At 37.8% G+C, this 24,575-nt stretch overlaps 1 protein-coding gene across 1 annotated transcript in view; it reads left to right on the top strand.

The window, feature by feature from the left end:
- Positions 1-24,364, top strand: part of GBE1 (1,4-alpha-glucan branching enzyme 1) — a 234,156-nt gene extending 209,792 nt beyond the window's left edge. Inside the window, exons 15-16 of the mRNA XM_080918799.1 lie at positions 15,877-15,992; positions 23,623-24,364. Of these exons, the coding sequence (XP_080774925.1) occupies positions 15,877-15,992; positions 23,623-23,679 (173 nt within the window). The 3' untranslated portion in view covers positions 23,680-24,364. The remainder of the gene's footprint in view (positions 1-15,876; positions 15,993-23,622) is intronic.
- The last annotated feature ends 211 nt before the right edge of the window (positions 24,365-24,575 follow it).

Genomic DNA, 24,575 nt, shown 5'->3' with positions numbered 1-24,575 from the left:
AAGAACTAGGGTTCCTGGACTGAGTGGATGGCAATGTTGTGACACATAGCTGAGACCTCAGCACACTCAGTAAACAGGTAGGATATATTTTCCCCAGTATCTTATATTTTCTTGTGATTTTACATTGTTCATCTGCAAAGACGAGAAATCAATATGCTCTGTATTTTATGTATTGCTGTTTCATTTCTTCACCTAGACTATTATCAAGTGAGTATGGAATCAAAATTAAAATGTTGAGCCCTGAAGGAAAACCTGTTCTTTCTAATCTGTAATACAAATGGGGGCGCCAATTTTTAAGTGAGACGAAAGTTGCATATTGTGGTACATCTTCTAAAAGCCTACTGATTTGTTTTACGTATTTTGTCATATAACCCTGTGCACCTTGTGGAAACAATCACGTTGCCTTTGTCTAACAGACCAGTGAACGAGCCTTTGAGTGCCCGGGGCTTTTCCTCCAGCATGTGCTGGTAAACTCATGCAAGCGCTGTGCTTACCACAGGGTGATGCTTATCTAGTTGTCTCACGGTGCATTTTTCTTTACTTTTCTGTTTTCCACATAATTTGGCAAATGATAGCAATGGTGGGATTGGTGGCGATTATTGATTTCTGTAACATTAAAAATTACTTTTATATATCTGTGGAGAAAACAAGTTGCATGAGGAAATTGACCCAATAAATCGTGGCGTACTGCAAGCTTACCCAGCCCTTTCCTTTCCCGCCTCACAGTCAACTCCAGCATATTCTTCTTTTTTTTTTTTTTTTAATCTTTTTTTGACAGTCCAGATTTTATCCCACTCCTGGTCCACATTCTCACTGTTTCACATCCTATACCTCCTCCTCTGTAGCTCCACCATCTCCATGAGAATGTCTCCAGCCCCCACCCCACCAGACCTCCCTACTTGCTGGGGCCTCCAGTCCCTTGAGGGTTAGGTGCATCTTCTCTGACTGAACCCAGACTCAGCAGTCCTCTGCTCTATATGTGTTTTGGGCGTCACACCAGCTGGTGTATATTGTATGGTTGCTGATCCAGTGTCTGAGAGATCCCAGGGGTCCAGGTTAGTTGGGATTGCTGGTCTTCCTATGGAGTAGCCCTCCTTCTCAGCTTCTTTCAGCTTTTCCCTAATTCAACCACAGGTGTCAGCAGTTTCTGTCCATTGGTTGGCTGTAAATATCTGCCTCTGACTCTTTCAGCTGCTTGTTGGGTCTTTCAGTGGGCAGTCATGATAGGCCCCTTTTCCTGAGCATACCATAGCCTCAGTAATAGTGTCAGGCCTTGAGGCCTTCCCATGGGCTAGATCCCACTTTGGACCTGTGGCTGGACCTCCTTTTCCTCAGGTTCTTCTCCATTTTTGTTCCTGAAGTTACTTCAGACAGAAACAATTGCGGGTCAGAGTGTTTGACTGTGGGATGGCAACCCCATCTATCACTTGATGTCCTATCTTTTTACTGGAGGTGGGCTGTCCCACCTCCCTACAAGTAGGGCATTTCATTTAAGGTCCCTCCCTTTGAGTCCTGAGAGTCTCTCACCTCCCAGGTCTCTGGTCCATTCTGGAGGGTCCTCCCCACAGCCTTCTCTCTCCAGAGGTTGCCTGTTTTCATTCTTTCTGCTGGCCCTCAGGACTTCAGTCCTATTCCCCCACCTAATGATACCTGATCGTGTTCCCCTCAGCTCCTCCCTATTATTTCCAAGGAATTCTTCCTTGTTTTCTTTGTTACCAGTGTTTACAGAAAGGAACAAACCCTTTGGTAAAGTAAAATATAGATATTCAGGTCATCTTCTATTATTGTTCTGTACTCTGGCATGGAATAGATGTACTATGGTTGTATATTTCAACTCCTCTACTACATCCAAGTTTACTGGATAATAATGTGTGCCAACGTTGAACCTCAAAGACTGTTTTAAGGCATATCACCTGCTCTGTCCAAATGCATAAACAACAGAACAGTCACAGGTTTTTAAATCATCTGTCAGCATGCTGTTGGGGTGGAAATAGTCAGGATCCTGTCATAATATCCCCATATCCAAATGGCATTTCAACTGTTCAAGGTCAGATGCTAAAAGGAGCCATGACAACTATGGATCCTGAGGAGTATGTGAGCATGGGCCAAAATAGTGACAGCTAAGAGAACAGACAAGTAAATACTTGGGTTTGACCTGAGATCTTAAAAGTATTTTTATTAAACTGCTGCAGGATGTGCCTTTTAAAAACGTAAATTCAGAGTATGACATTTGCCACCAGTATATACGTTTCTTAATGAGCAAATAAGATCATTAGGATGACTCACTGGAGTGTGATTGCTAAAGGCAGAGCCATGGCTGTTTCTTGATTCTGAGAAGCTTTGGACATGTGGTTATATAACAGTTATGTAGTACCAGGACTTTATGAAACAAGTAAAAGCAAAGGAATTCATTTAGGATTAACTACATGCTATGTTGTGCTAAAAGGATACAGTACATGTAAAGGATAATTTCTAAAGAAATAGAGCTTAGACTTTTGTTTAATAGGTCAGGAATGTTGGGATAAAATGCAAAATGTCTGGATGAGGAAGGTAGGCACACATCTTTGTTCTTTTGTTGTGTGACTGTATGTTGCCTTATTTTGTTGTGTGACTATATGTTGCCTTAGCTTGCTTTGTGTGTGAGCAGGGGAACATAAGCAAATGGAAGTTTTACATTTATTGCAGCTCTTTCTCATTTTTAGTTTTAAAGACTACACACATACACACACATACAGACACACACACACACACACACACACACATAAAACCTATTTGTACACTTGAGTTGACCACTTACCCTTATTCAGTCTTTAGATGACAATATTCTTTTAAATTTTTCTTAGGGGTCTAATTAATTATTATCTTTTTTTTTTTTTTTTTTTTTGGCTAAGCACTTTTTAGTAGTCTTGACATGACCTAAAAGAACATTTTTAGGTTGGCTTAATATATATTCATGTGACTATAGGCAGTAATGAATAAGCTTGACTTAATGGGTAAATACAAAATTTTTATTGTGGTTTGGTATGATAATAAGAGAATGAGGGGTTGCTTGGCTCTGAATATTCATTTCAGTGCTGTAAAATTCTCAAGAGCATTTTTGTGATGGCTCTCTAATGCATTGACTATCTCCTGACCATGGAAATTCATACACAACACAGTTCCATCTAGATTCCTATCCTCAATTTCATCTTTTCAGTATGAAAGTGAGTTTAGAAAGATTATATTCTTTAAAAATAATACATGCTTACTTCATGTTATACTATCAGTGATTTAGGGAGGTGCTTTTCACCAACTTCTAAAAGGGAGTCTCACAGAGGAACAAAATACTCGTAGGGATCGCCCAGGAGAAGATGGCCAACAGAAAATAAACTCTGATGTTTTTATCTCCCCTCAGCACATGTAACTGTTACAGCCACCGGATGTGTGATTCATTGTTGTTCATAAATCTGATCTCTGTGGGAGAATAGTGTCTCAGATATGAATAGCTAAGGGCTCATGGTCTGTTTCTGCCATGTTCAGATTAAGAAGGTAAACTGTTTTCTGGTTAGTGTTTTCATTACCAAAGCTGTTGTCCTGGTGCGATAGTTGGAAGCTGGTGTGTGTGGAAGTCCTAGGAGCAGTGTTGTGCTTTTTGTATTATGTTGTAGGGTTGTTTTCCCAGTGGGATGTTGAGGTGGGAGAGGGAGGCAGAGAGAGGGAGCACCTTCCTGGAGGCAATGGGTGGGGGATGGAATTAGTGGAAAAGGTAAATTGAATTGTAAATACAGAGAATATCCAATTTTTAAAAAATGAAAAAACAAACAAAAAAAGAAGAAGAATGTTTGGAATCACCAGGAAGTCTTCCTCACTATGGACTGAACCCTTTTTTCCATGCCCAATTCTCCAGATTATTAACACAGAACAAGTCCTGTCCTTACCTTTGCAGCACTATAACTGAATCTTGTATGCTCTCTGCCAAGCCCCTTCTTTATTCCTATGCCATTTTCCCGGTTTTGCTTATCACCACTTGACTTCCTCTACACTGTAGCAACGCATTGTGTTCTTTCTTTCCCTTCCCCAACCTCTTTATGAACTAGTCCCTTCCACCCACGTTGGTCCTTCTCATTAATTTTCTTCTTTGCCATCCTTGCCCTGAAGAAATCACAGATCCTTGTAGATTCAACAGTTCACACTCCAGTGGGATTCCCTATTGGCCAGCATGCTCTGGCCTTTACTCAGATAATCAGCATTTGTACAGATTACTGCTGATAGGTGGATGTTAAGGAATTTTTGGGGAAGCAGGGACTCTGATTTTTAGACTTAGAACTCAGATATGACCTTTGTGGCTTATTCTAATCAAATAGAACTTACCCTCGCGAGGAAGTCTCTGTGCTTATTTTAAATTAGTGTCAGAAGTTAAATTTCCATAACACTTCATAGAGTTCCCTTTACATTGGCCCACCGAAGCCTCACATTATGTGGGTAAGGCTGGCCAGACCTGCTGTTCTTATCCTTAATCTACATATGAGGATCAGAAAGATTCATAACTTTCTAAAGGTCAGAGTCCTAGCAAGTGAATCCATGAAATTTAATGGAGTTTCACTATTTCAGCACACTTTTATATTTGAATAACAAATGATCTTTTTGTTGCCTTACAGAAATGCTGTTACTGTACATAAAGTGTGTACATACACTAATTAGAATGATAATATTACTTGTGTTTTCTTTTACTCTTTTAAAAGTTAATGGTTCCTCTGAATAAATTCTGTTTGGGCAGGGGAGGGGTGGGAAACCAGCTGTCTCAGTCTACCCTAGTTTGCAACATTTAGGATGACAGCTCAGTATGAAAGGGAAATGTTTTCCACTGTATTAGAGCTTAACTGATAAATTAATGGCATCTGTATATAAAGTATGCCAAATGCTATTTTAATGTGCAGGTGTATGGTAAATAGTGGCTTCACTCTGCAGTTACCCGCTGAATGTTCATGTGCATGTGTGGGGAGAGCTCCTCTAGTGAAGACTAGTTCGTTTTACTCTCAACTGTATCCCTTATTAACTAAAGATATCATGCTATGTGTTAGGCCTCTGGAGTTTATTGATCAAAAGCCTTCCATTTTTACTGTTTCACACTTGCCCTACAGTCTGTAGCAATTCCTATGTGTCTCTTAAGGTTTGAGCTCCTTAGATTCTCTATGTAAGTGATGTCATTGAGTGTTGGTATGTCTGGCTCATTTCCCTTACTATGGTATCTCCGAGGTATATGTTATTGCAAATGGTTTCTTTATGTCAAACATCCCATCATAGATAAACGCCAACTCTTTTATACGTTCCATTTTGGACACTGAAGTTGTTTAATTTTCTTAGCTACTGTGGACAGTTCTGCATAGATTGTTGGCATCTACATATTTTTCAAACTGTCGCATTAATTTACTTTGGGTACATACCTAAAGGTGGGATTGTGAATTTGTTCTTAAGGGTTGTGTTTATATTTTTCACAGTAAGAACTTGTAACCACAGCACTTTGCTCCAAATCCTTGCCAATGATTATCACTGGACTCATTTGGTAAAAGCAATTCTGCCACATATGTGGCAATGAGCCACTTCTGGTTACTATTTCCCAAGTCATGGTGTTGAGCACATTTAGTTTCATTCTCTTCCAAAAGGATATTCAATTTTCCTACCACAGATTACTGAGTAGATAATTTCTTCTCTGCTGGTTACACTTGGCTCTGCTCTCAATGATTGGTAGGTCCTGTGAGTTTGTTCCCAGGCTCTCTGGCCTGGCTCTTTGGATTACATTTATCTGTTTCGTGCCATTAACGTGCTAGAATGATGTCACCTCGGTTTGACAATGAACTTTGAACCCAGAGTGTGATGTGATGGATAAGACTTTGTTCTTTCTCAGGTTGATGTCATCTGTTCCAGATCCTGCTGTTTCATATACATGTTAAGATCTTTTTATATTTATATGAATAATGTCAGAGGACAGCTGATAGGGATCACTTGGCTGCTATTCATTGCTTTGGGGGGGTGGATATTTAACAGCTTTAGTTCCGATTTCTTTTATTTTCTTTTTGGATATTTTCTTTACTTACATTTCAAATGTTATCCCCTTTCCTGGATTTGCAATTCACAGACTCTCTCTCTAACAGAATCGCTTTATTTCTTGAGTATGTCATAATGCACTACAGAAGTACTTTTGAATGCTATGGTTAGAGTTGAAATATGTGATTATGATTTCTCCAAATGTCATGGTAACTATAAAATGAAAACATAAAAAACTCATAGAAAAAAGAAGGATAAAGAGGAAGACATTTAAGGTTTTCCTATAAGAACAGAACATTGTAAGGATATCCACTGTCCCTTAACCATATGTAATATAGTAAAAGAATTTGCTGTTAGGAAAGACAACTAAATGTCATCTAGATTGGTTATTGTGACACATAAGTGTATTGTGAAATACATTACATCCAAACATTACTGCAAGGAGTACAGTTAAGTATACAAATGTCGTGATGTTGTATATGGAAAAATAGAACTATTAGAAACAACAAAATAGTTTTATAAATGTACATTATCAAAAATCACACACAAGTCATGCAGCTGTACATGTGAGAAATATATTCTTGAAATGTTTAAGAAAACCATTTTTTAAAAAATTGAAAATGAAAGATATTTTGAAATAAGCTACCTAGTATTAAAGATGTTTAAAAATAATCTAATAACTTTAAGAACATAATTACTATGTACAATTTTATATTAAAGCTAAGGCTCTTTAAGCTTCATCTCTAGATATCAAATATCAAGCTCACCAATTATTATTAGAGGGCAAAGGGGTTTAGGGTCCAAAATTCTATTAAACCCGGCAAAGATTCCTTATGAAGTGGTAAAATGTAATAATTCTGGTCTCAGAAACTTTCTTTATAAGCTCTTTTTGGTATTCTTCCTTGAGTTGCAGAAGTTATGGTCTCCATGTTGCCCACACATTACTGATTTATGCATTACTGGTTCTGAGCCTCACATAATAAGTATGTGCATAATTTCAGAAAACTAAATGTTATATATTTTGCTTTATGAGCTAAATAGCTTCGTCTATAGACTTTTTTTTTTAATGATTCTTGTTTACTGGCTGTCCCATTTTACCTACCTAAAGAATAGACATAGAGAGTCATAAACTTCTGGGGTTAAAACACCATGAAAATCAAATCTGAATAAGGCCCATGTGTGTTAAATATGTATAAAAAATAATGATTAAAAAGTATGTAGAAATCTTGATTCAAAATATGCCAGAATTTTGGGTGATTTAAAATATTGCAAATCATCTGTTCAACAATCATAGCTAATACACAGATTGTCATTATGAATGACAAATGATTGCATTTTTCAGAAGTAATGTAGCAGATATGTGTCTTTCTCAGATACGTGTATTTTTTACAACTTCTTTCTAATAAGATTATGTTTGATTTCAAGGTGGCATTACTGTATCTAATGCACCATACCCATGAAAATATTTTATAAAACTCAAAAGTGTGTGTTTGTTTAAATGTATGCAGTTAAACCCTCTTACTTTTAAAATATATACGTATGTTAATTAAGAACTTTAACTGCACAAATTAGTGAGATATCACCATGTATGGGCTATATGCCCAGATTTCAGTAATCACTTGATGATTCATGTGTGCTTACTCCTGCTCCAGCACAGGTATCACACCTATACATTTCTTCACCATACTTTATGTAAAACTAGCTCTGCTCTGGATCAATCAGCTTCCTAGTGCACTGAATAATAGATAAACAATGATGTTCCAGAAAGTTACTAATGAAACTCTTTTGGTTTGAGTAGGTTGACTCATTGGAAGTGGTACTGCTAGGAGATGGAGCCCTATTGGAGAAGGTAGAGCCTAGAGAAAGTGTGTCACTGTGGGCTGGGCCTTAAGGTTTCTATGCTCAGGCCCCACCCAGTGTGGAAGGAAAATCTTCTTCTGGCTCCCTTTGAGTCAGCACATGTCTGCCTGCAGGATGCCCTTCTTATTGACATGATAATAATGGACTGAACCTCTGAAACTGTAAGTCAGCCCCGATTAAATTCTTTCTTTTATAAGAGTTGCCTTGGTCATGGTGTTGCTTCATAGCAATGAAACACTAAGACAAAAGATTAAAGTATTTCTATGTTACTTCACATAATAAAAAATTATATACCATAGATGTAGTAATGAATTTTAACATTTTTGAGAGTTTTGATATTTATACACTTTAAAGTAGAATGATAAAAATATATTATCAACAAGTATATTCTGACCCTGCCTATTCACACACAAAAAAATGTGGTTGTTGTCTAGTCTTTTTGAAATTCTATGCTTAATTTGAATTACTTACTAAGGAAGCTAACCAAGGAAGGGCTTTATACCTTTCATGTTTTTAGTAAACTTATTGCCATTCATCCCCACCAACTAAGAATAATGTAAAATCTCTTATGTCCAAGACTCATATAAGTCAGTTTTTCCATTGAGAATTAATTCTTTCTCATTAACAAGTATTTGTTTTACTATGATGAGCTATCTCAAAAGGATGTCTATTACAAATCTATTAAATGTTGCAGAATACTTTTAAACATTTAAGCCTTACATATAATAAAATGAAATTTGCCAAGCACTTGGGCAGATAGCTTCTTCATACAAATATAAAGTTTTAATTCAGTACCATCAGAGAAGAAAAGCCAGGCTGGTTGGTGTTTTATGACAAAAGTACTGGGGAGTTTAACAAGCATTGGTTGAGAGTGTGAATCCAGGGCGGAAGGGAAAGAAGATAAGAAAAGGATGGGCTCATAAATATTAACCTGAGTTCTCAGCAACTGCAAAGAAATTAAAAATGTCTTACAGAGATTGAGCTAAATGATGAGAAATATAACAAATCCATAGTAATTTTAACATTCATAATATCTTTAAAAATTCCGGTTGATAATCCTTAAAACAAATCAAAGCAGGAAAGTACAGGTTCAAATTTAGTTTGGGAGATGAGTGCCCGGAATAGGCTTTTCCAAAAGCATTCACTGTTTTCAGAAAGATGAAGACCATTGTCCAATTTGAAAACCTAAATTTTAAAATATATCTAATTTTCAAAAAGCTGTGTTGGCTGATTGATAAAATATTACTGTAGAAGTTCGTATAGGAGAAGAGAAACCTCAGATTCACTCTGGTTAGAGTGAAGGAATTGGAAGAGAGTCACAGCACTGTGAAGGAAGAATTCACTAAATTGATGAGGGTGACGTAAACTGCAAGCAGGTTACTCTCATAGGGTCCCTCTTCCAGGAGAACAGTATGCCATGCCTTAGCTACCACAGAGAGCAACTTTCGCAGCTTCCCTGTGCTGTTGGCTGGCCTAAGCCCATGAGCAGATTGCTTCAGTTAATCTCTGCAAAAGGATGTCTCATCTCTTACATAATTTTCAAAGGGGAACCCAAAGCTTATGGTAGTAAAGCAAAGCTCAGAGATGCAGATGATGACAGACAGAATGATTTCAGAGCAAGGTGCTGCATAGAAAGCCCACAGAGTGTTTACAAACGCCGTCTCCTGTATTTGGCTGTCTGAATGGTTGTGGTGATAAGTGCTGATAATTGCCTGGGTTTGTTTATTTGCTTGTTTGTTGCAGAAACTTTTAAGCACCAGACCATCTTTTGAATTCATATATATTTGTGTTCAACTTTGTTTTGGGCTTTTGGAGTATGAGGGTAGAGTATGTTTGCTGGGGGGAAGTTCGTAAGCAGGAAGCCTATTCATGTTTGCTGATTAGCTCACTGGAGCAAGTGCATGTAGAGGTTCCCGCAGGAATTTCATCAGCCCATTTCCCTGTCTCATCATTTTGTAAGGGTCTCTCGTTAAATGTGGAGCTTGCCCTTTTGGCTGGTTGTCATCCAGAAAGTCCCTGGGTGAGTCGATGAGATGCCCCCACAAGCACTGAAAGTACAGATTCATGTGTCACGCCCAGATTGATTAGTAGATCTAGGGGCTAAGATCTCAGATCTTATGCTGGCCTAGAAAGCTTTCCCACTGAGCCACTCTTAACATGGGGTCAAAATCAAAATAAGTTTTTAGTTCAAAGGCACCATGATATAGTTTTGGTATTTTAATTTTTTTTTGTGCATGGTACACACTGGTGTTGATAATAAGGCTTCTGATTTGGAGGCCAAAGTAACCTATTATGTTTCTTTTTAATTTCTAAATAATTGTTATTGCTTTATTAAATAGCTGAACTTTAGATATGCAGGTAACAATGGTGCCACAGCATATTTCTAGAGGGAATATAGAAGTGTGGTCATTTGTGGTTGTTGTTGCTGTTGCATTTCTCCTTTCTCAAGCTATTTAAAAGCAGTGACCTTATTTAGTTTAAGTTCCATAAAGTTCTGTGACAATGAAACATTGGTAAATAGATTAGTGAAAAATAATCTGTAGATTTTTCTCATATGCAGAGTTGCATAGGCCTCCATATTTATATTGTTTCTCGGTCTGCTATTTACTGATACATGTCCTTAAGCATACTTGGGAATAAACTAAGATTTTGCATAAAATTGCTTTTCACAGAGCACACTCATCTAGTAATTAACGTGGAAGATAATGACATTTGTGCAAGATGTCCTTTGAGCTTTCTGTATTGATATTCACTCTGCACAGTATCTGTAAATGTATAAGACTTCGATCTTACAGGGATTGGAGTTCATTTCGTAGTCTGAAACCAGAAAGCTTTTGTTGATGAAACAAGCACATCCCAGCTTAGAATAGGAATGTGCTTCAGTTTGGCACATATTAACTCTGGTTGTCACTTGTCATTTAAACTTTTGATGAAGACATTGTTTTCAAACTTGATTGTCTATGTGGCTCATGCAGGCAGCGCTGTCTCTTCCTAGGACTTCATAATTAGTTTGAGCTAATAAGACGAAGAAAGTATTCCCCCAAAGAAAAGTTTCAGTTTAGGTTTATTATATTTTAAAATATTGAGCATAGTCAGAAGTAAATTTCCAATTTAGTTTTCACATTAACACTCTACAATCGTTTTAGAAATGATATGCTATTGGAGAATTTTTTCATTAAGGCCTAAGAGAACAGTAAAAACTTTATAGAAAGAAATGAAATTGTACCTGTCAAATGTCATCAGCGATCTCAAAAAATAATTAAAATATCAAGAAACTGATGCAAGAATTAATATTTAAAAAGATAGAAATACCTAAATGTATCACGACCCCAGACAGACACATGTGTGACGCATACCAATAACACGTCATAAACCTTTACTGTCTCTGCTTAATAAAGTTGACCAAACACATCAAGTAACTTTGTCCTTTCTCCAAAGTTTTAATACATTGTGTATACATTTTATTTCATACAAATTGTAACCTAACATTATAAAATGGAAGGACAGATGTAGTTCAGATGTTATATACCTATTACGTTGGATTTTCTGAGTTGTGTGTGTCAGCCAATAATACTGAATTTGAGAAATGTAAAGCAGGAGAGTGTATCTGAAAACTATGGAAACACTGGGTAGTTGTCTTCAGACTATTGAAATCCTAAAACCTTCCTTGCCTCCCAACAACTATTTATTTTCTACCAAACAGACATTCTGTTACTCAGGGTTCCTTCAATTAGAGTAGATCTTAGAGTCTTGACACTGTTTTTCTCTCTTGGGTATACAGTCCCTTTCCTGACATCATTCAGCTCACTTGAGCGATGATAATGGTCATCAAATGAGTGTGCTCATTAAAGAATTAGATGTGAGACAAATGATTTTAAATTAATGTCCTAATATGTGTTTTCACATGTTATTATGTCTTCATTTGGAATGTCTTACAAGGAAAAGCACATTAATGTGTTTCTCTTTACTAGAGATATATAAAATTTTTGTCTTAAATTGGTGAGATTTCTTACAGTTGAAGGTATATACTGTTACTGGCCCTGCCATCTTTACAGTCAGTTGATCATTGGCAGACACCCTACCCCCACCCCTTTCTGTCATTCAGTTGGAAATCACAGGGGCTGTACCTTACAAATAAATTTCCTCAGCTTTATCAATGGGAGTGAAGTGAGTTTGGCACTCAGTGATATAAATGATAGCTCTTCTTACATCAAAATGCTCATACTTTGAACAGACACTTTATCAAGTGCCTGAGCAAACACAGCAGCTTTTGAAGTGTTTGAAGAGCCATTCAATTTGAGAGTCTCCATGCCTTCACTGTTCCTTAATCTTATTAGTATAGGCCTCTTTCAGAATGGGCTCTTCCTTGGTTTAAATTTAAGGACATAGATTATAAAATAATGCTTAAAACTTCTTATCTACTTCAACCTGTTGATAGATATATCAAATACTTAGGAAGCTCTTGAATTTAAAATAAGAAGTCATAATATTTTAAAATGCTATCCAAATTGGTAGGAACCTATTCCATTTCCCTTTTTCATGAAAAAGAGAAATCTCTATTTAAATTTCTATTATTCTCTTCTTATTGCATTTTCTAAAATTAAGCAAGGGGGGGAAGGTTCACAAGTGATGGGTTACATGAATGAGAAGGGATCTAATCTAACTCTGGAAATTGTTCCTGGTTTTGAGAGCACCTATCTTTTATGTTTAAGTGTACTGACTTCAAGGGCCACCACTTAGGATCTTTCCTGTTTCCTTCCTGTACTTACTGTGGCTTGTTTGTACTTGGAACCTCAGCTTTAGAAATGAGCAAGAACCAGCATTCTTCAGCATTTTGCTGGACTCTCCCATAAACTGGACAAGCAGCTGCAGCGAATGGGGTCATCAGAGCCAACTTTGATTCTGGTGACACCCAGCCCTACCACTCACTGCATTGTCTGTTGCAGGGCAGGATTGCTCTCTCCTTCCACTTGCTTTTCACAAATTCTCCACCAGCCATCTTCTCCTTGGACCCTATTAACCTCCTTACTATTTTCACAGACTTGTGTTTTGGGTTTTTTTTTTTTTTCATTTTGGCTGACCTTTATACTTGAGTCCTGACCCCTAGATTGAATTCCTTGACAGTCAAACCATATTTGTGTTACAGTGTTCATCACTATCAGACTTAATAACAAATTACCTAGTAACACCTTACTCCAGTCTTATTTCTCCTCATGTACAGACTGGTGGTCCTTCCTTCTCTCTTTCTCCCCGAATGTCTCCATTGCATGTCTTTTTTCTCTAGTCACAGATATGCACATGCAGGATTAGTCTCCACTACAGGGTGTGAATTATGTGTAAACTAAAACCATTCAGTGATTGGTGTATCTTTCACGCTATCTTGAAGATTTTACATAAACAGCTACTGAATGAGATAGTAAAAATAATTTACTCCCTGTTTCTCTAATGTAAAAGCTTACTATCTGCAGTAACACATAATAGTAAATTGGGATTCTCTTGCATTGTGGTGTAAATGGTTTATTTAGAACAACTTAGAAGACAGATCTTCTAGGTGTTAGGTGGCAGTTATGGACAATTAGAGCCTTGGGATATGTCCTGACAAATTAGGTCTATATTCCTGTAACTTGAAAGCACATATAAACAGTTGTTTAAAACAAGTTAGAATTATCTGAGTTGTAATTTTCAAAATATACTTCTAATATATTTCAAACAAGATTTTAAGAGAGATTAAGGGATTTCCTGAATGAGAGAATATTTAAAATAAGCAAATGAAGTCAACTGCTCTGCTAAGCTTCCCTTAAGGTCTTGAGCCAAATTGTCAGCAAAGCTTTGTACAGGGAGCCCACCTGATGATTAAAAATATACCATAGCAAATAACAACTAGAAAATGACTTCCTCGCCATTACCTTTAGTATTCCACTTTGGAAACTTCTGAATCTAAGTGTTATAGTTCCTTCAGGAAGCTATTGTGTTCCCCAAGAGGTAAAGACACAAAGCTGGGAAGGTCCCAAAGTGGATGCAGAAGTTTTTCCTTAAAAATAACAGAACAGAAAAGGGTGGGACGACCTGATATTTAGAAACTTCTCTGTATTTTTACAAGCGTTTTTCACTATGGCTCAAATTTCACACACGGAAAGTGGACTATGCGTATTTGTAATGTGCTAATCCCTTTCAGTGTCAAAAAGAAAAATACCTGTTTTTTTTTTCTTGTATCACTGATTGTGAAAATACAAAGCAAAAGGTATACTGTTGAATTTTTCAGCAGATTAGCATTGCAACAACTGAAAACAGAAATTCTGTGCTCAGACAGTGACTAATGCATATGGATGCTCTGTGGCTTAAAATAACTTATCCGTCCACACGGGGGAAGCTCTTCTAGCACAGCTACCATTTGGAGCCATAGTGGGAACCTTTGTAAGAAAAGATGCAGAAGTTTCATGAGTTGAGAGCTATTGATGTTGGAGAGGCGCTTGCCTTTTGTAGCCTTTACCTAACTTCCTGTTACTAACCAGCAACTTGTTAGTAGTTTAATTCAGTAGTTATGAAAAATATACTCTGGATTATTTGTCTCAAATTTTTGGCTTTTTTAAGACATTGATCCATGTATTGGGTGTTCTAGAATGAAGAACAGAACTAGACTTGACTTTGGCCATCCCTTGATGCCTCCCTGATTTAATGTCCACAGTCACGTTCAGCAATGAGACTTTCCTGTAAAACTTACTAGTAGGCTTGAGTCCTTTCATCTGCCTGAACTTTAGAGTCCTCTAGTAAAGCCTGGAAAACAGCATTTGAATCCTCACCACCCCAACTCCTTTGAGTACAGGCACCCTGATCATCCACATCAGGGGGAATCTAAGCTGAGCTGGACCGACCTAGACAGAGTCATACCTACAGCACGTCTCCTGTGGTTTGTCCATCTATACCTCTGACCCAGACCATGGTTTCTAAAGGATAAAAATGACGGGCCATTGATTATTGCTCATGATTATCAGGATCTTTTTACAGTATGGAAAATGCACAAGCACTCTTGTCACTGAATATTTATGTACCAGGAAAAGAAAACTCAAACTCCTTTAGTACTGTCTGTATCCAGTATAAGGCTAGAGAGAAAACAAACTCTCTAAGTACTGGTAAATATTTACTTGTGGATTTTAATGCCAAGTGCTATTTCTGGATATTTTCTGTTAATAAAATAGCCTTGAGTTGTCTTCTGTGAGTGTAATCATGCTGATAACTCAGTGTGAAATAATACATGTTAGTCTGAGAGGACACTGGAACAATATGTTGGAGAACCTATTTAATGTTCAGTAATACAAAGAGGGAAATGGCGATTAAGTTATAGCAGATTCCAGGATTGCCACCCAAATCCACCTGTGGCAGTGACCGTGGCTTTGCCTGCTTGTGTTGTCTGGAACCAGAAAGTTGGGGGGTAAGGCTACACTGGGAAGTCTTCCAGCCATATTTTGTTTGTCATTGTCCCTCTGATATGCAGGTTCTAAAAAACAAAGTAATAAATTCAAAACTAAGGAAGGAATAAAAAGTTCTTCCAAATGAGGATCAGTGTGTGCATGTGAATGTGTCTTTTATAATATATTTCATCCATTTTAAAAACAGGTGTTACTAACAAAGTGATTATGTATCACAACTATATATTAAGCTTATTCCTTGTGGGTCTTTTTAGGTAGAAATATTACCAGTGAGCCCCATTTCTCTTCAGTGAGGAGCAAAATGTGAGACAGAGGATTGGTTGTTTCCAGAGGGAAGGAGCTTCCCAGCAGTAGGGGCAGCAGTGCCAGACTCAGTGGACTCCATGGGGCACAGGAAACCTTGCGGGAGGTGGGAGGTCTTGAAACTCTTTCAACAGGTGAATCTCCTCAGTGTTTGAAAAGAAGCAAGTTCATAGCACAAATCATAATTTAACATTGTTTAGGTTGCATTCATGATGTCTCCTTCCACATTGGTACAGTTGTGAATTCCTTAACGGCTACACATTCAAAATTGTACTAGATTCAGACGCAGCAGAATACGGAGGCCATCAGAGACTGGACCACAATACTGATTACTTTGCTGAGGCTTTTGAACATAATGGGCGCCCCTATTCTCTTTTGGTAAGTAAAACTCCCGTTAGATGATTTTTGTTCCAGATTAACGTAATTCTTTAATTTTGTAGTTACAGTTTTGTTCAGAGACATGACTCTTTAAATAGCAATGGGACAGGAGTGAAAAAAATAAAACAGGAAAATATGGTGAGAGACACAAGGTCTTAGGAATAATCAGACTGAAGGATATTTGGGTATATGGAAGAAATATTTTTAGAATTTAAAGTTATTTCTCTGGGCTTGAGGGGACAGGTTTGCTTTATGTTTTTTATTACAACCTTGTGTATTCTTTATGTAACAATTTAATTATTGCTTTCTTTGCAGTATAGTTCATTAACTGGATTTGTGCATTATTGCCTATGTAATGAAGTTTAATTTAAAACATCTTGAAGAAGTACATGATTTATATCTTTTCTGTCAACTAGTAAATCGAGAGCCGGATTCTTTGTAGTTATAAACTCTCTCAATTATTCATGCACCTGAGGAAAGCTTTTCATCATCATATGAGTTTTGTTAACACTGCAGTGTCCATGATAAGATGCTGCCTTCAAATACTAAGTTTCCTTTCCTAGAATATGTAGAGTTTAGCAACATGTTAGACTGGGGGAGGTTTTGCATTTCATTTATGGCCAGATGGTAGACTTAGGTTACATATAAATCATATTCTCTTTCTTTTTGCTTATCCTGGCTGATCATGTGCCTGCCTTTCCATCCCCCCTTACTCTCTTCCTCCCTCCCTCCCTCCCTCCCTCCCTCCCTCCCTCCCTCCCTCCCTCCCTCCCTCTCTCTCTCTCTCTCTCTCTCTCTCTCTCTCTCTCTCTCTCTCTCTCTCTCTCTCTCTTTCTCTCTCTGTCTCAGACCTCCATTTTTCTCTTTCACTACCAGAGGTATTCTCTTACACCCCTTCCATCAGGAAATAGCTAACCAACATGTAGATACACCATAGCAAGTAGGCAGACTTTTATAAATTATCCACTTTTCCCAAAGTTTATAAGCTAAGACTTGAAATCTGTTTGCAGCCCTGGGTTCCTGATTCAAATGCTCTCCTCCCACTTGAAGTTGCACAGCCCTCCCTTTAGTAAAGCACTTTATCAGGGGCAGAGCAGAGCAGCCAGAAAATACATGTAAAGACCACAGTGCTGAGACCTGGGGAGTGACGTAAGCACACTGGCCAGCCGATCCAGATGTTGTTCCTTGTGTGTGCATGGGAGTGCGTTAATAGCCCTGATGTAGGTTTAGGTGGGGAACAGAGGGACTGTGTCTGTATGTAGTCAAGAGAGAGGGCTCACAGGTACCCTCAGATTGCACCTTTGAAGAATTACTACTGTAACCTGTCAGCACATTCAATTTTGACATGAGCAATAAGATTGATAAAAACCGTTCCATAAGCGTGTGAGGAAATTACCTAAAAGATGTGGAATAATCAAAAAACCTAAAAGACTCCTTCGGGGGTTGGAGAGATGATTCAGCTCACGGGGAGGAACCGGAGAAGCGGCAGCCTGTCGCAGTAAAATCGAACTTTATCGACCGGAGTTTGACAGGAGTTTGAAAGATTCGGCCAACTTCTTTTATAGGTAGACTTATCAAATGTTCCCATTCCTGAAGAGAATTTTGCTAGGGAAGGGCTCTGTTGCGATGCTGAATGATGAAGAAAAAAATACCATGGAAGAGACCTGCAATCCACTATTCTGGCTGCCACTTGCAGGCCTTGAATGATTCACCATGTCCACAGCTGTTTTCTTTGTTTGTAAATGAAGGCAAACAGTCGTGGGAAGAGATTCATGGGAAACACAAACTCATTAACCTGGCTGGGCTTTTCAACATCTGCCAAAGGTCATCCCCCACATCTTTAAGTCCTCATGGCCAGGCATTGACACCATATGTCATTTTAATATCTTGAACATATCAAGACAGGAAGTGCCTTGAGAATGAGTAATTCCAAATGCCTTCTCCCAAGTTGGAAGAAATTATTTTCATTGCTCAGCACTCACAGTTTGTGGTGTAGGTACAAAACACTTTGGCATGCTGTCAAGAAAAAATATTCTGACATAATTAAAAACCAGTCAAGAAGCCAGTGTTGGTGGCAACTGGGTTCTTTTCCAGATACTCTTTGAGGTGATCATGCAGACATGGCACAGCTGAGTTAGTAGGGGAATGGAGACTCTCCTTTCCTGCTACATTTCAGTAATACAACCACAAGTGCAGAAGAAATGCCAAAGGTCCCAAGGACCATGTACAATACAACCTTGATCTGCCTCAGTCAGGAAGGGATGGAGAGCCTGCCTTTCTCACAGCAGAACCTGGTTCTCTGAGACCAGAAATGCTTGAGTAAGTATCTGTCTATAGGATCAGATTCCACATATAGTGATCACTGGATGAAGCCCAAATGAGCCAGTTATATATATAATAATATATATGTATATACACACATTGATACATACATATATGTGCATGTGTGTATACACACATACACTACACTACACACACACATACACACACACACACACACACACACACACATACACACACACTCGAAAACAAGTTCCACTTGCCAATTATCAGTTAAGCAATGAGGGCAAAGGGCAGGGGACAGGAAATTACATAAACAAAAGCATCTGTTACAGGAATGCCTTATTAGAGTTGGAAGCCCTTCCTAACATGATTTGTGAGTGCTGGAATCCAATTAAGTGCTTGAAAGTGACCCTCAGTGCACTACGGCTCATACCAATAAGATTAGCTCTGTGTACAGCAGTCCCAGAATAATGAAAGGAAAAGTAACTATAAGTTTCCCTCATCCCATGAAATTTCTGCCCATCATAACCTGTTCACAGCATTTGCTGAAGCTTAATGTGCAAGCTCAGTAATCCACGGGATCTGCTGAGTAGGTGTCAAATCTGCTTTCAAAGACAGCGACAAACAGAGCTCAGAGGCATCTTAAAATACACCTGCATCCTGCAGCATCAGCAGGTACTGCCCAGGCTCTGCCTGCGATTCCTCACTGAAAACCAGGAAAGCAGAGGTAACTGGATTCACACCACTGCTGAAAGCCTTTGGAGAGTCAAGGCACTGAATAGATGCTGAAGTCATAGGGCCGAACCCCTCTAGCCTGCTGTGCTGATGGTTGGGGAGAAGCTCCATATTTTTTTAGCGACTATTTAGCATAATTGTTTCTCTATATTCTAGTTTCTGGCATGGGAACTGGTATGTTAATGTGTGTGTGAACAACCGGCCTGTGTTGGGGGACCAGATCCCCTTTAAGTTTGAATTGCACAGCGTAAAGGAAAACACAGGGACTCGGCTTCTTTACAGCCACAGAGAGGATGGCATGGTGAGGATGCGCCTAAGGTGGTGGCTTGGCTCCTTCCTAACAAGGAGGTTGTTTGCACCTATTTTACGTCTGGCAGTTCATAAATGTTTGGCTTAAATGAAGGGTCTGGCATAGCTGCATTTTTCTATTGTCACTCTTCTGTAGATATTGAAGATACAATATAGTACAGCTGGAGCAAGTCTTTGGCATGACCTATGGAAAGATTGACTTATTTCAGAAAACAAAGGCACCTAATTCTTAAAACTTTGTTTCCTTAAGATTTCTAAATTAATGTGTCCTATGTAGAATTCTGTATAGAATTATATAAAAATTAGAATTTAGTGATAAATATGGGTTAATTAGAACACTTATGTGTTACTTTTCTCCTAGCTATTAATACAGTATGAGAGCTATTTACATTTTCTTCATAGAAAATGCTTTGTAAACTAACACATATAAATGAAAACTAAAATTACCTTAACAGTCACTTCTTCTATTTTGTTTTTGTTTTGTTTTGGTTTTTTATTATTATTACAGAATAAAGTCTATTCAGGGCATGGGGAGGGGAATTAAGAGGGCGGCAGAGGCAGAGAGAGAGATGAGGAGAAGAAGAGGAGTAGAGAAGTAGAGGCTGACCATGAGCACATGGAGAGAGAGAGCGGAGAAGAGGATGGGGAGAGGTGCGGAGGAGAGCAAGAGGACAAGGGGACAAGGAACAGTCACTTTTTAAAAGAAATATATTAACTAAGAGGGCTGGCCTATATTTCAGTGAAGAGTATTTTCATCCTACCATTATTGTACCTGAATGGCCTGTCACAAATTTATATTTTCAAAATGTCCTGTGTAGCATTATGTCCTTTTATTTTAAAATGTTGTCCTTGCAACTTTTAGACACCTTGTTTTCCAATCTTCTGTCAGTAATCTCGGAACTCATTGGTGATGCTGAAGAAAAGAACACAGCCATGCTGACATAAAGGGCCACTGTGTGGTCACGTGAGAGGAAGGAGGGGTTACTGCAGTAATTAAGACTTTTTGAGCTAGCCATGAAATCCTGTAGAGTTGCATGTATTTGACACTTAGTAGATGCTTTGAATGCCACTTACTTTGACTGCGGCTAGCCAGTGAAGTTCATAGACATGCATTGCATTGTCTCATTTGCTCTTTTTTTTTTTGTTTGTTTCATTCTTCACTGTAACATGTATAAAGCTGGAAGTCTAATCAGATATGTTTTACAGCACATATGGTCTATAGCATAGATCTTAAATCTTTTCTGTGTATGTACACCAAGATGTAAGGTATATTTAAATATACTTAAACATTTATGTGTAAATCTACTGCTGTCTGTGTCTCTCCCCTCACCATACACATCAAAGACATTTGGGCATTTAAATCATGAGAAGGGAGTTACAGAGCCAGGACTTATGCAAGAGGTTAGCAACACTCCCCGGATTGTTCCTAGTTCTAATGATCTCATCATAAGGCTCAGCCTTATCTTCAGCCTCTAGTCTAATTGGCAGTCATTTTTAAATGACTAAGAAACAAACAAAGAAACCCAGTTAAAAAAATATTTAAAAGACAAAGTAATAGCCATAGTGGGGAAAAATGTATAGAATTTTTATGCTGTTTATAACAGGACAATATTTAACACAGAGCAATATAAACACATTTTGCTAATTAACAGTGCAACAAGAAGTGTAATAATATAATATTCCTGTTAAAATATGACATAGTTACCAACAGAAAAGTTTGGAACAGGTAATAGTGCTGTCCTTAAGTGTGTCTGGAATGGAAACCATTAACTTCCTTACACACAATCTTCAGCATCACTTAGAGAGAATTCTCAAAACATTTTTAATCATTTAATGCCCAGAGTGGAAAAGCCAATGCATATAGTGCAATCTTGGAGTTCTTATAGGCTCTAGTTTTCAGTTCTCAAATTTGAACTAGCTAAAGTATCAAAGGATCCAAAGAAGCCTCCTTAAAAATGAAAGTTATCATTTACATTTCATTGATAAATCACTATGAACCAATGAATCAAACAGTAGCTACCATATTTGCCTAGAATCCAAACAGATGGAGTGGGGCTCCTCTGATGTACCATTGTGCACACTGAGAAGAACTGATCATTACTTGTTGGCAGCCTGATAAATGTGTCTCATTGCAACTTCTCCAGACAGAATTGCCAGGTCCCTGTAGCCTGTATTATGGTACACCTTCTTCTCAGGATGATTTTAATGGGGAGGAATGGAAACACTCTGCTTTCTGGTGCTAGGTTGACATCTAGATTGCTTTTCTACATAAGATGGTGGCAGTCAACCTCAGTGACCGAGGTCCTCACACACAGACAGCAGGCCCTTAAAGGCTCACCCCTCAGAGGCACAGATTACTTTAAATTTGTACCAAGGATGCTTAGAGTAGGAAATGAACTTGCCTGACTGTTGGTCCCTTTGTTTCTTCTCCTTTGCTTTGATAGGTTTCTCTTGTCTGTGGCTTCATTGCAGAAGTTTAATTGGATTGGGTCTTTTCAGAATCCACGGAGTACTTTTACCTTATATATGAAACACTTCCCTTTGTTGGAAGAATTTTCTACATCTTACTTTAATCTGTGCCTTAGCCAAGAAGAATACCTCAGATGAAATTCTGAAGTGAATTACAGAAGCAGTTAAAATCTAAATTGGTTTAAAAGTTAATAGACATTAATTCAATGTGTAAATTTTGGCATTGAAATATTTGATTTTTCTACCTGTAATAACGAGAGGTGTGATATTTGTCTTTTTCAGAATACTTGATTGCAAATCAGATCGTGACACTGGACTAAGTCATTACTACTGGCATCTGTTACACTTTTATCAGATGGATATTATTTTCCAAATGACTGTAACATTTAAGGAAAGATGAAAGATTGCCTCTACTCATTGCATTCATAGTATAATTTTATTTAAACAGCATCTTTTAACATGGACACACCAGTTCCATTGGTCTATCTGGCTTCTGTCGGAATTCTTTACTGTAGACATTGTGAACAGAATATAGTGAGGTCATTTGCAAAGCTAAGGTGCAAATGAGATTTTTTTCTTCATAAACCAATGTTTCTCATAGTTTTTAATTTGGCTGTAAACTATGAGACATTTTTAATCTGTCAACTGTTTGTGTAGAGGTAAAATAATAACTGAATATGGTAAAATATTAATGAAGAAATGGAAAGAGGTCTCATAATGACATTATGATATTAGTATTTTATTATTAATAATGATAATAAATATTTTATTATTTACATTGCTATTTTTATGTGTGTTATAGAGGAAATCAGGTCACACAGTTCATTAGTTATAAATTTTATAAAGATTATCTTATGAGTAGTTAGAGAGCTTTTTGGAAGTGTGTTCCTCCACTAGTTACAATTATTTTTTTTTTAATTCAGCCATTATTTGGGCCCAACTTTCCTAATAGCACCCGATAACTGTGAAAAATCAAGAGATATTTAACCCCTGCTTCCTTAAAGTCAAGTAAGAGGATAGATATCAGGGAAGAAAATGAAACAAAAGAAATAATGAAGGAAGGAAGGAAGGAAGGAAGGAAGGAAGGAAGGAAGGAAGGAAGGAAGGAAGGAAGGAAGGAAGGAAGGAAACGAAATACACAAACGTGTGAAAGGATCCCAAGGAGCCAAATGGCTGCTGTGATTTAAATGGAAGGAGAGCATTCAGTATGTGGATTGTCCTGGGAAAACCTGGCCATGGGCTAGAGATGACTAAGGCCTGTAGCTATAGGAACCAGGGAACCAGGGAAGAGTTTAGAGCATAAAATGGCTTCCAGACGAGAATCAGAGGAGCATAGACTCCAGTAGCAAGAGGCTGGGGTTGGGACCATAGGGCAGATCTCAGATAGGGACGGGAAGGGGCCTGTCTTGTCTCAGAGAAAGGGTCTTTTTCTTTGTTACTTTCTTAGTCTGCTTTTCTTTTCTTTCTTTAATTGGGTTAACTCTATTGAGTGTCTAATTGTTGTATTTATCCTTCCAATCACAACAACCATGTGAACCGCACACATCCATTGTGTACCCTTAGTGAATTGTAGTTTACAAAAGCCATTTACCGCCTTCCTGTAAGGAACTGCATCTTTTGTAAATGGTTTGGAGCCCTCTAGTGGTTTCTGTTGTAATAGCTTTTGCTGCCAAAACTCGCAACTATGAACTTGAGCCTTTTGATGGCTGGTAGAATTAGATGAGTCACCGTGGCCCTAGTCATTTTAGAGACTGGATGGTATATCTGTCACTTTGATGTTATGGCAGCGTGTCCAACATTTCTTTTAATTATCCCGCTGTGATTGTGTTAACAGGTGTACATTCCAAGCCGAGTGGCTCTCATCCTTCAGAACGTGGATCTGCCAAACTGAAGAGACCTAAACTCAGCCCATCTCACACCGATGTGTTGACGCTGATCCTCTCACTGGGTTGATCATGTGTAAGCTTTGCAGAACACTGCTGTCTAGCCAAAACATCAGGCTGAAATTCAGCCTTGCAATATGCAAACATATAAGTTGCTTATAAAGTAGAAGGGAGGATGTGCTTAAAATATTAGCAACGTCTATTTCAAAGCCATCCAAGAAATTAGGATTTGCAAATGAAGTGTAACACATGATAATTTTTAAATATTACTTTACTGGCAAAGTATTCGATTTTTTTATTTTACATTTGAATTATTCATTAGGCATGATTATTTCGGCTGTAGTAAAAATATTTTTTGAGATAGATATTTGGTGGCCTTTTTTTGTTCTAATATCTATTGGTCTGAATAATGAGGTACTGAGTTTGTTTCTCTGCTGTGTTTTTTTTTTAATGTATTTAGAAATACTATATTAATTATGTAGCACTAATATAAAAATAAGAATCTTATAAAAGGTGATATAAAATTCTTATCTGTGCCTCACTTTGCATTAAGTTTTCTCTCTTAATCTCCTGTTCTGTCCATATACTGTTTCAGTAGATGCTGATATTTCAGCCTTCTGAAGACTTGAAGTGGTTATTGTAGCATTTCAGATAATATCTTTTATTTCAATCAATAAAAAAAAAGCCAAATTACATTGTCTAATGTGCTTTTTATTGTGCTATTATAGGAAATGATTTACAACAAATATCGGTAATCTTTTTTTCAACTTTGATATGTTCTCCAGGTAGATTCATTTATGTATAATGGACCAGGGCAGCTAATAACTTTTTTTTCTGGTAGACACATTGTGTAACTTAAAATTAGAATAACCAGGGTCCAGGGAGATGGCTCGGTGGTCTAGAG

The sequence above is a fragment of the Micromys minutus genome, assembly GCF_963924665.1.
Source record: "Micromys minutus genome assembly, chromosome: 7".
NCBI lineage: Eukaryota > Metazoa > Chordata > Mammalia > Rodentia > Muridae > Micromys > Micromys minutus.
Note: the sequence above shows the minus strand (reverse complement) of the source record. Positions and strands in the feature narration are given on the sequence as shown.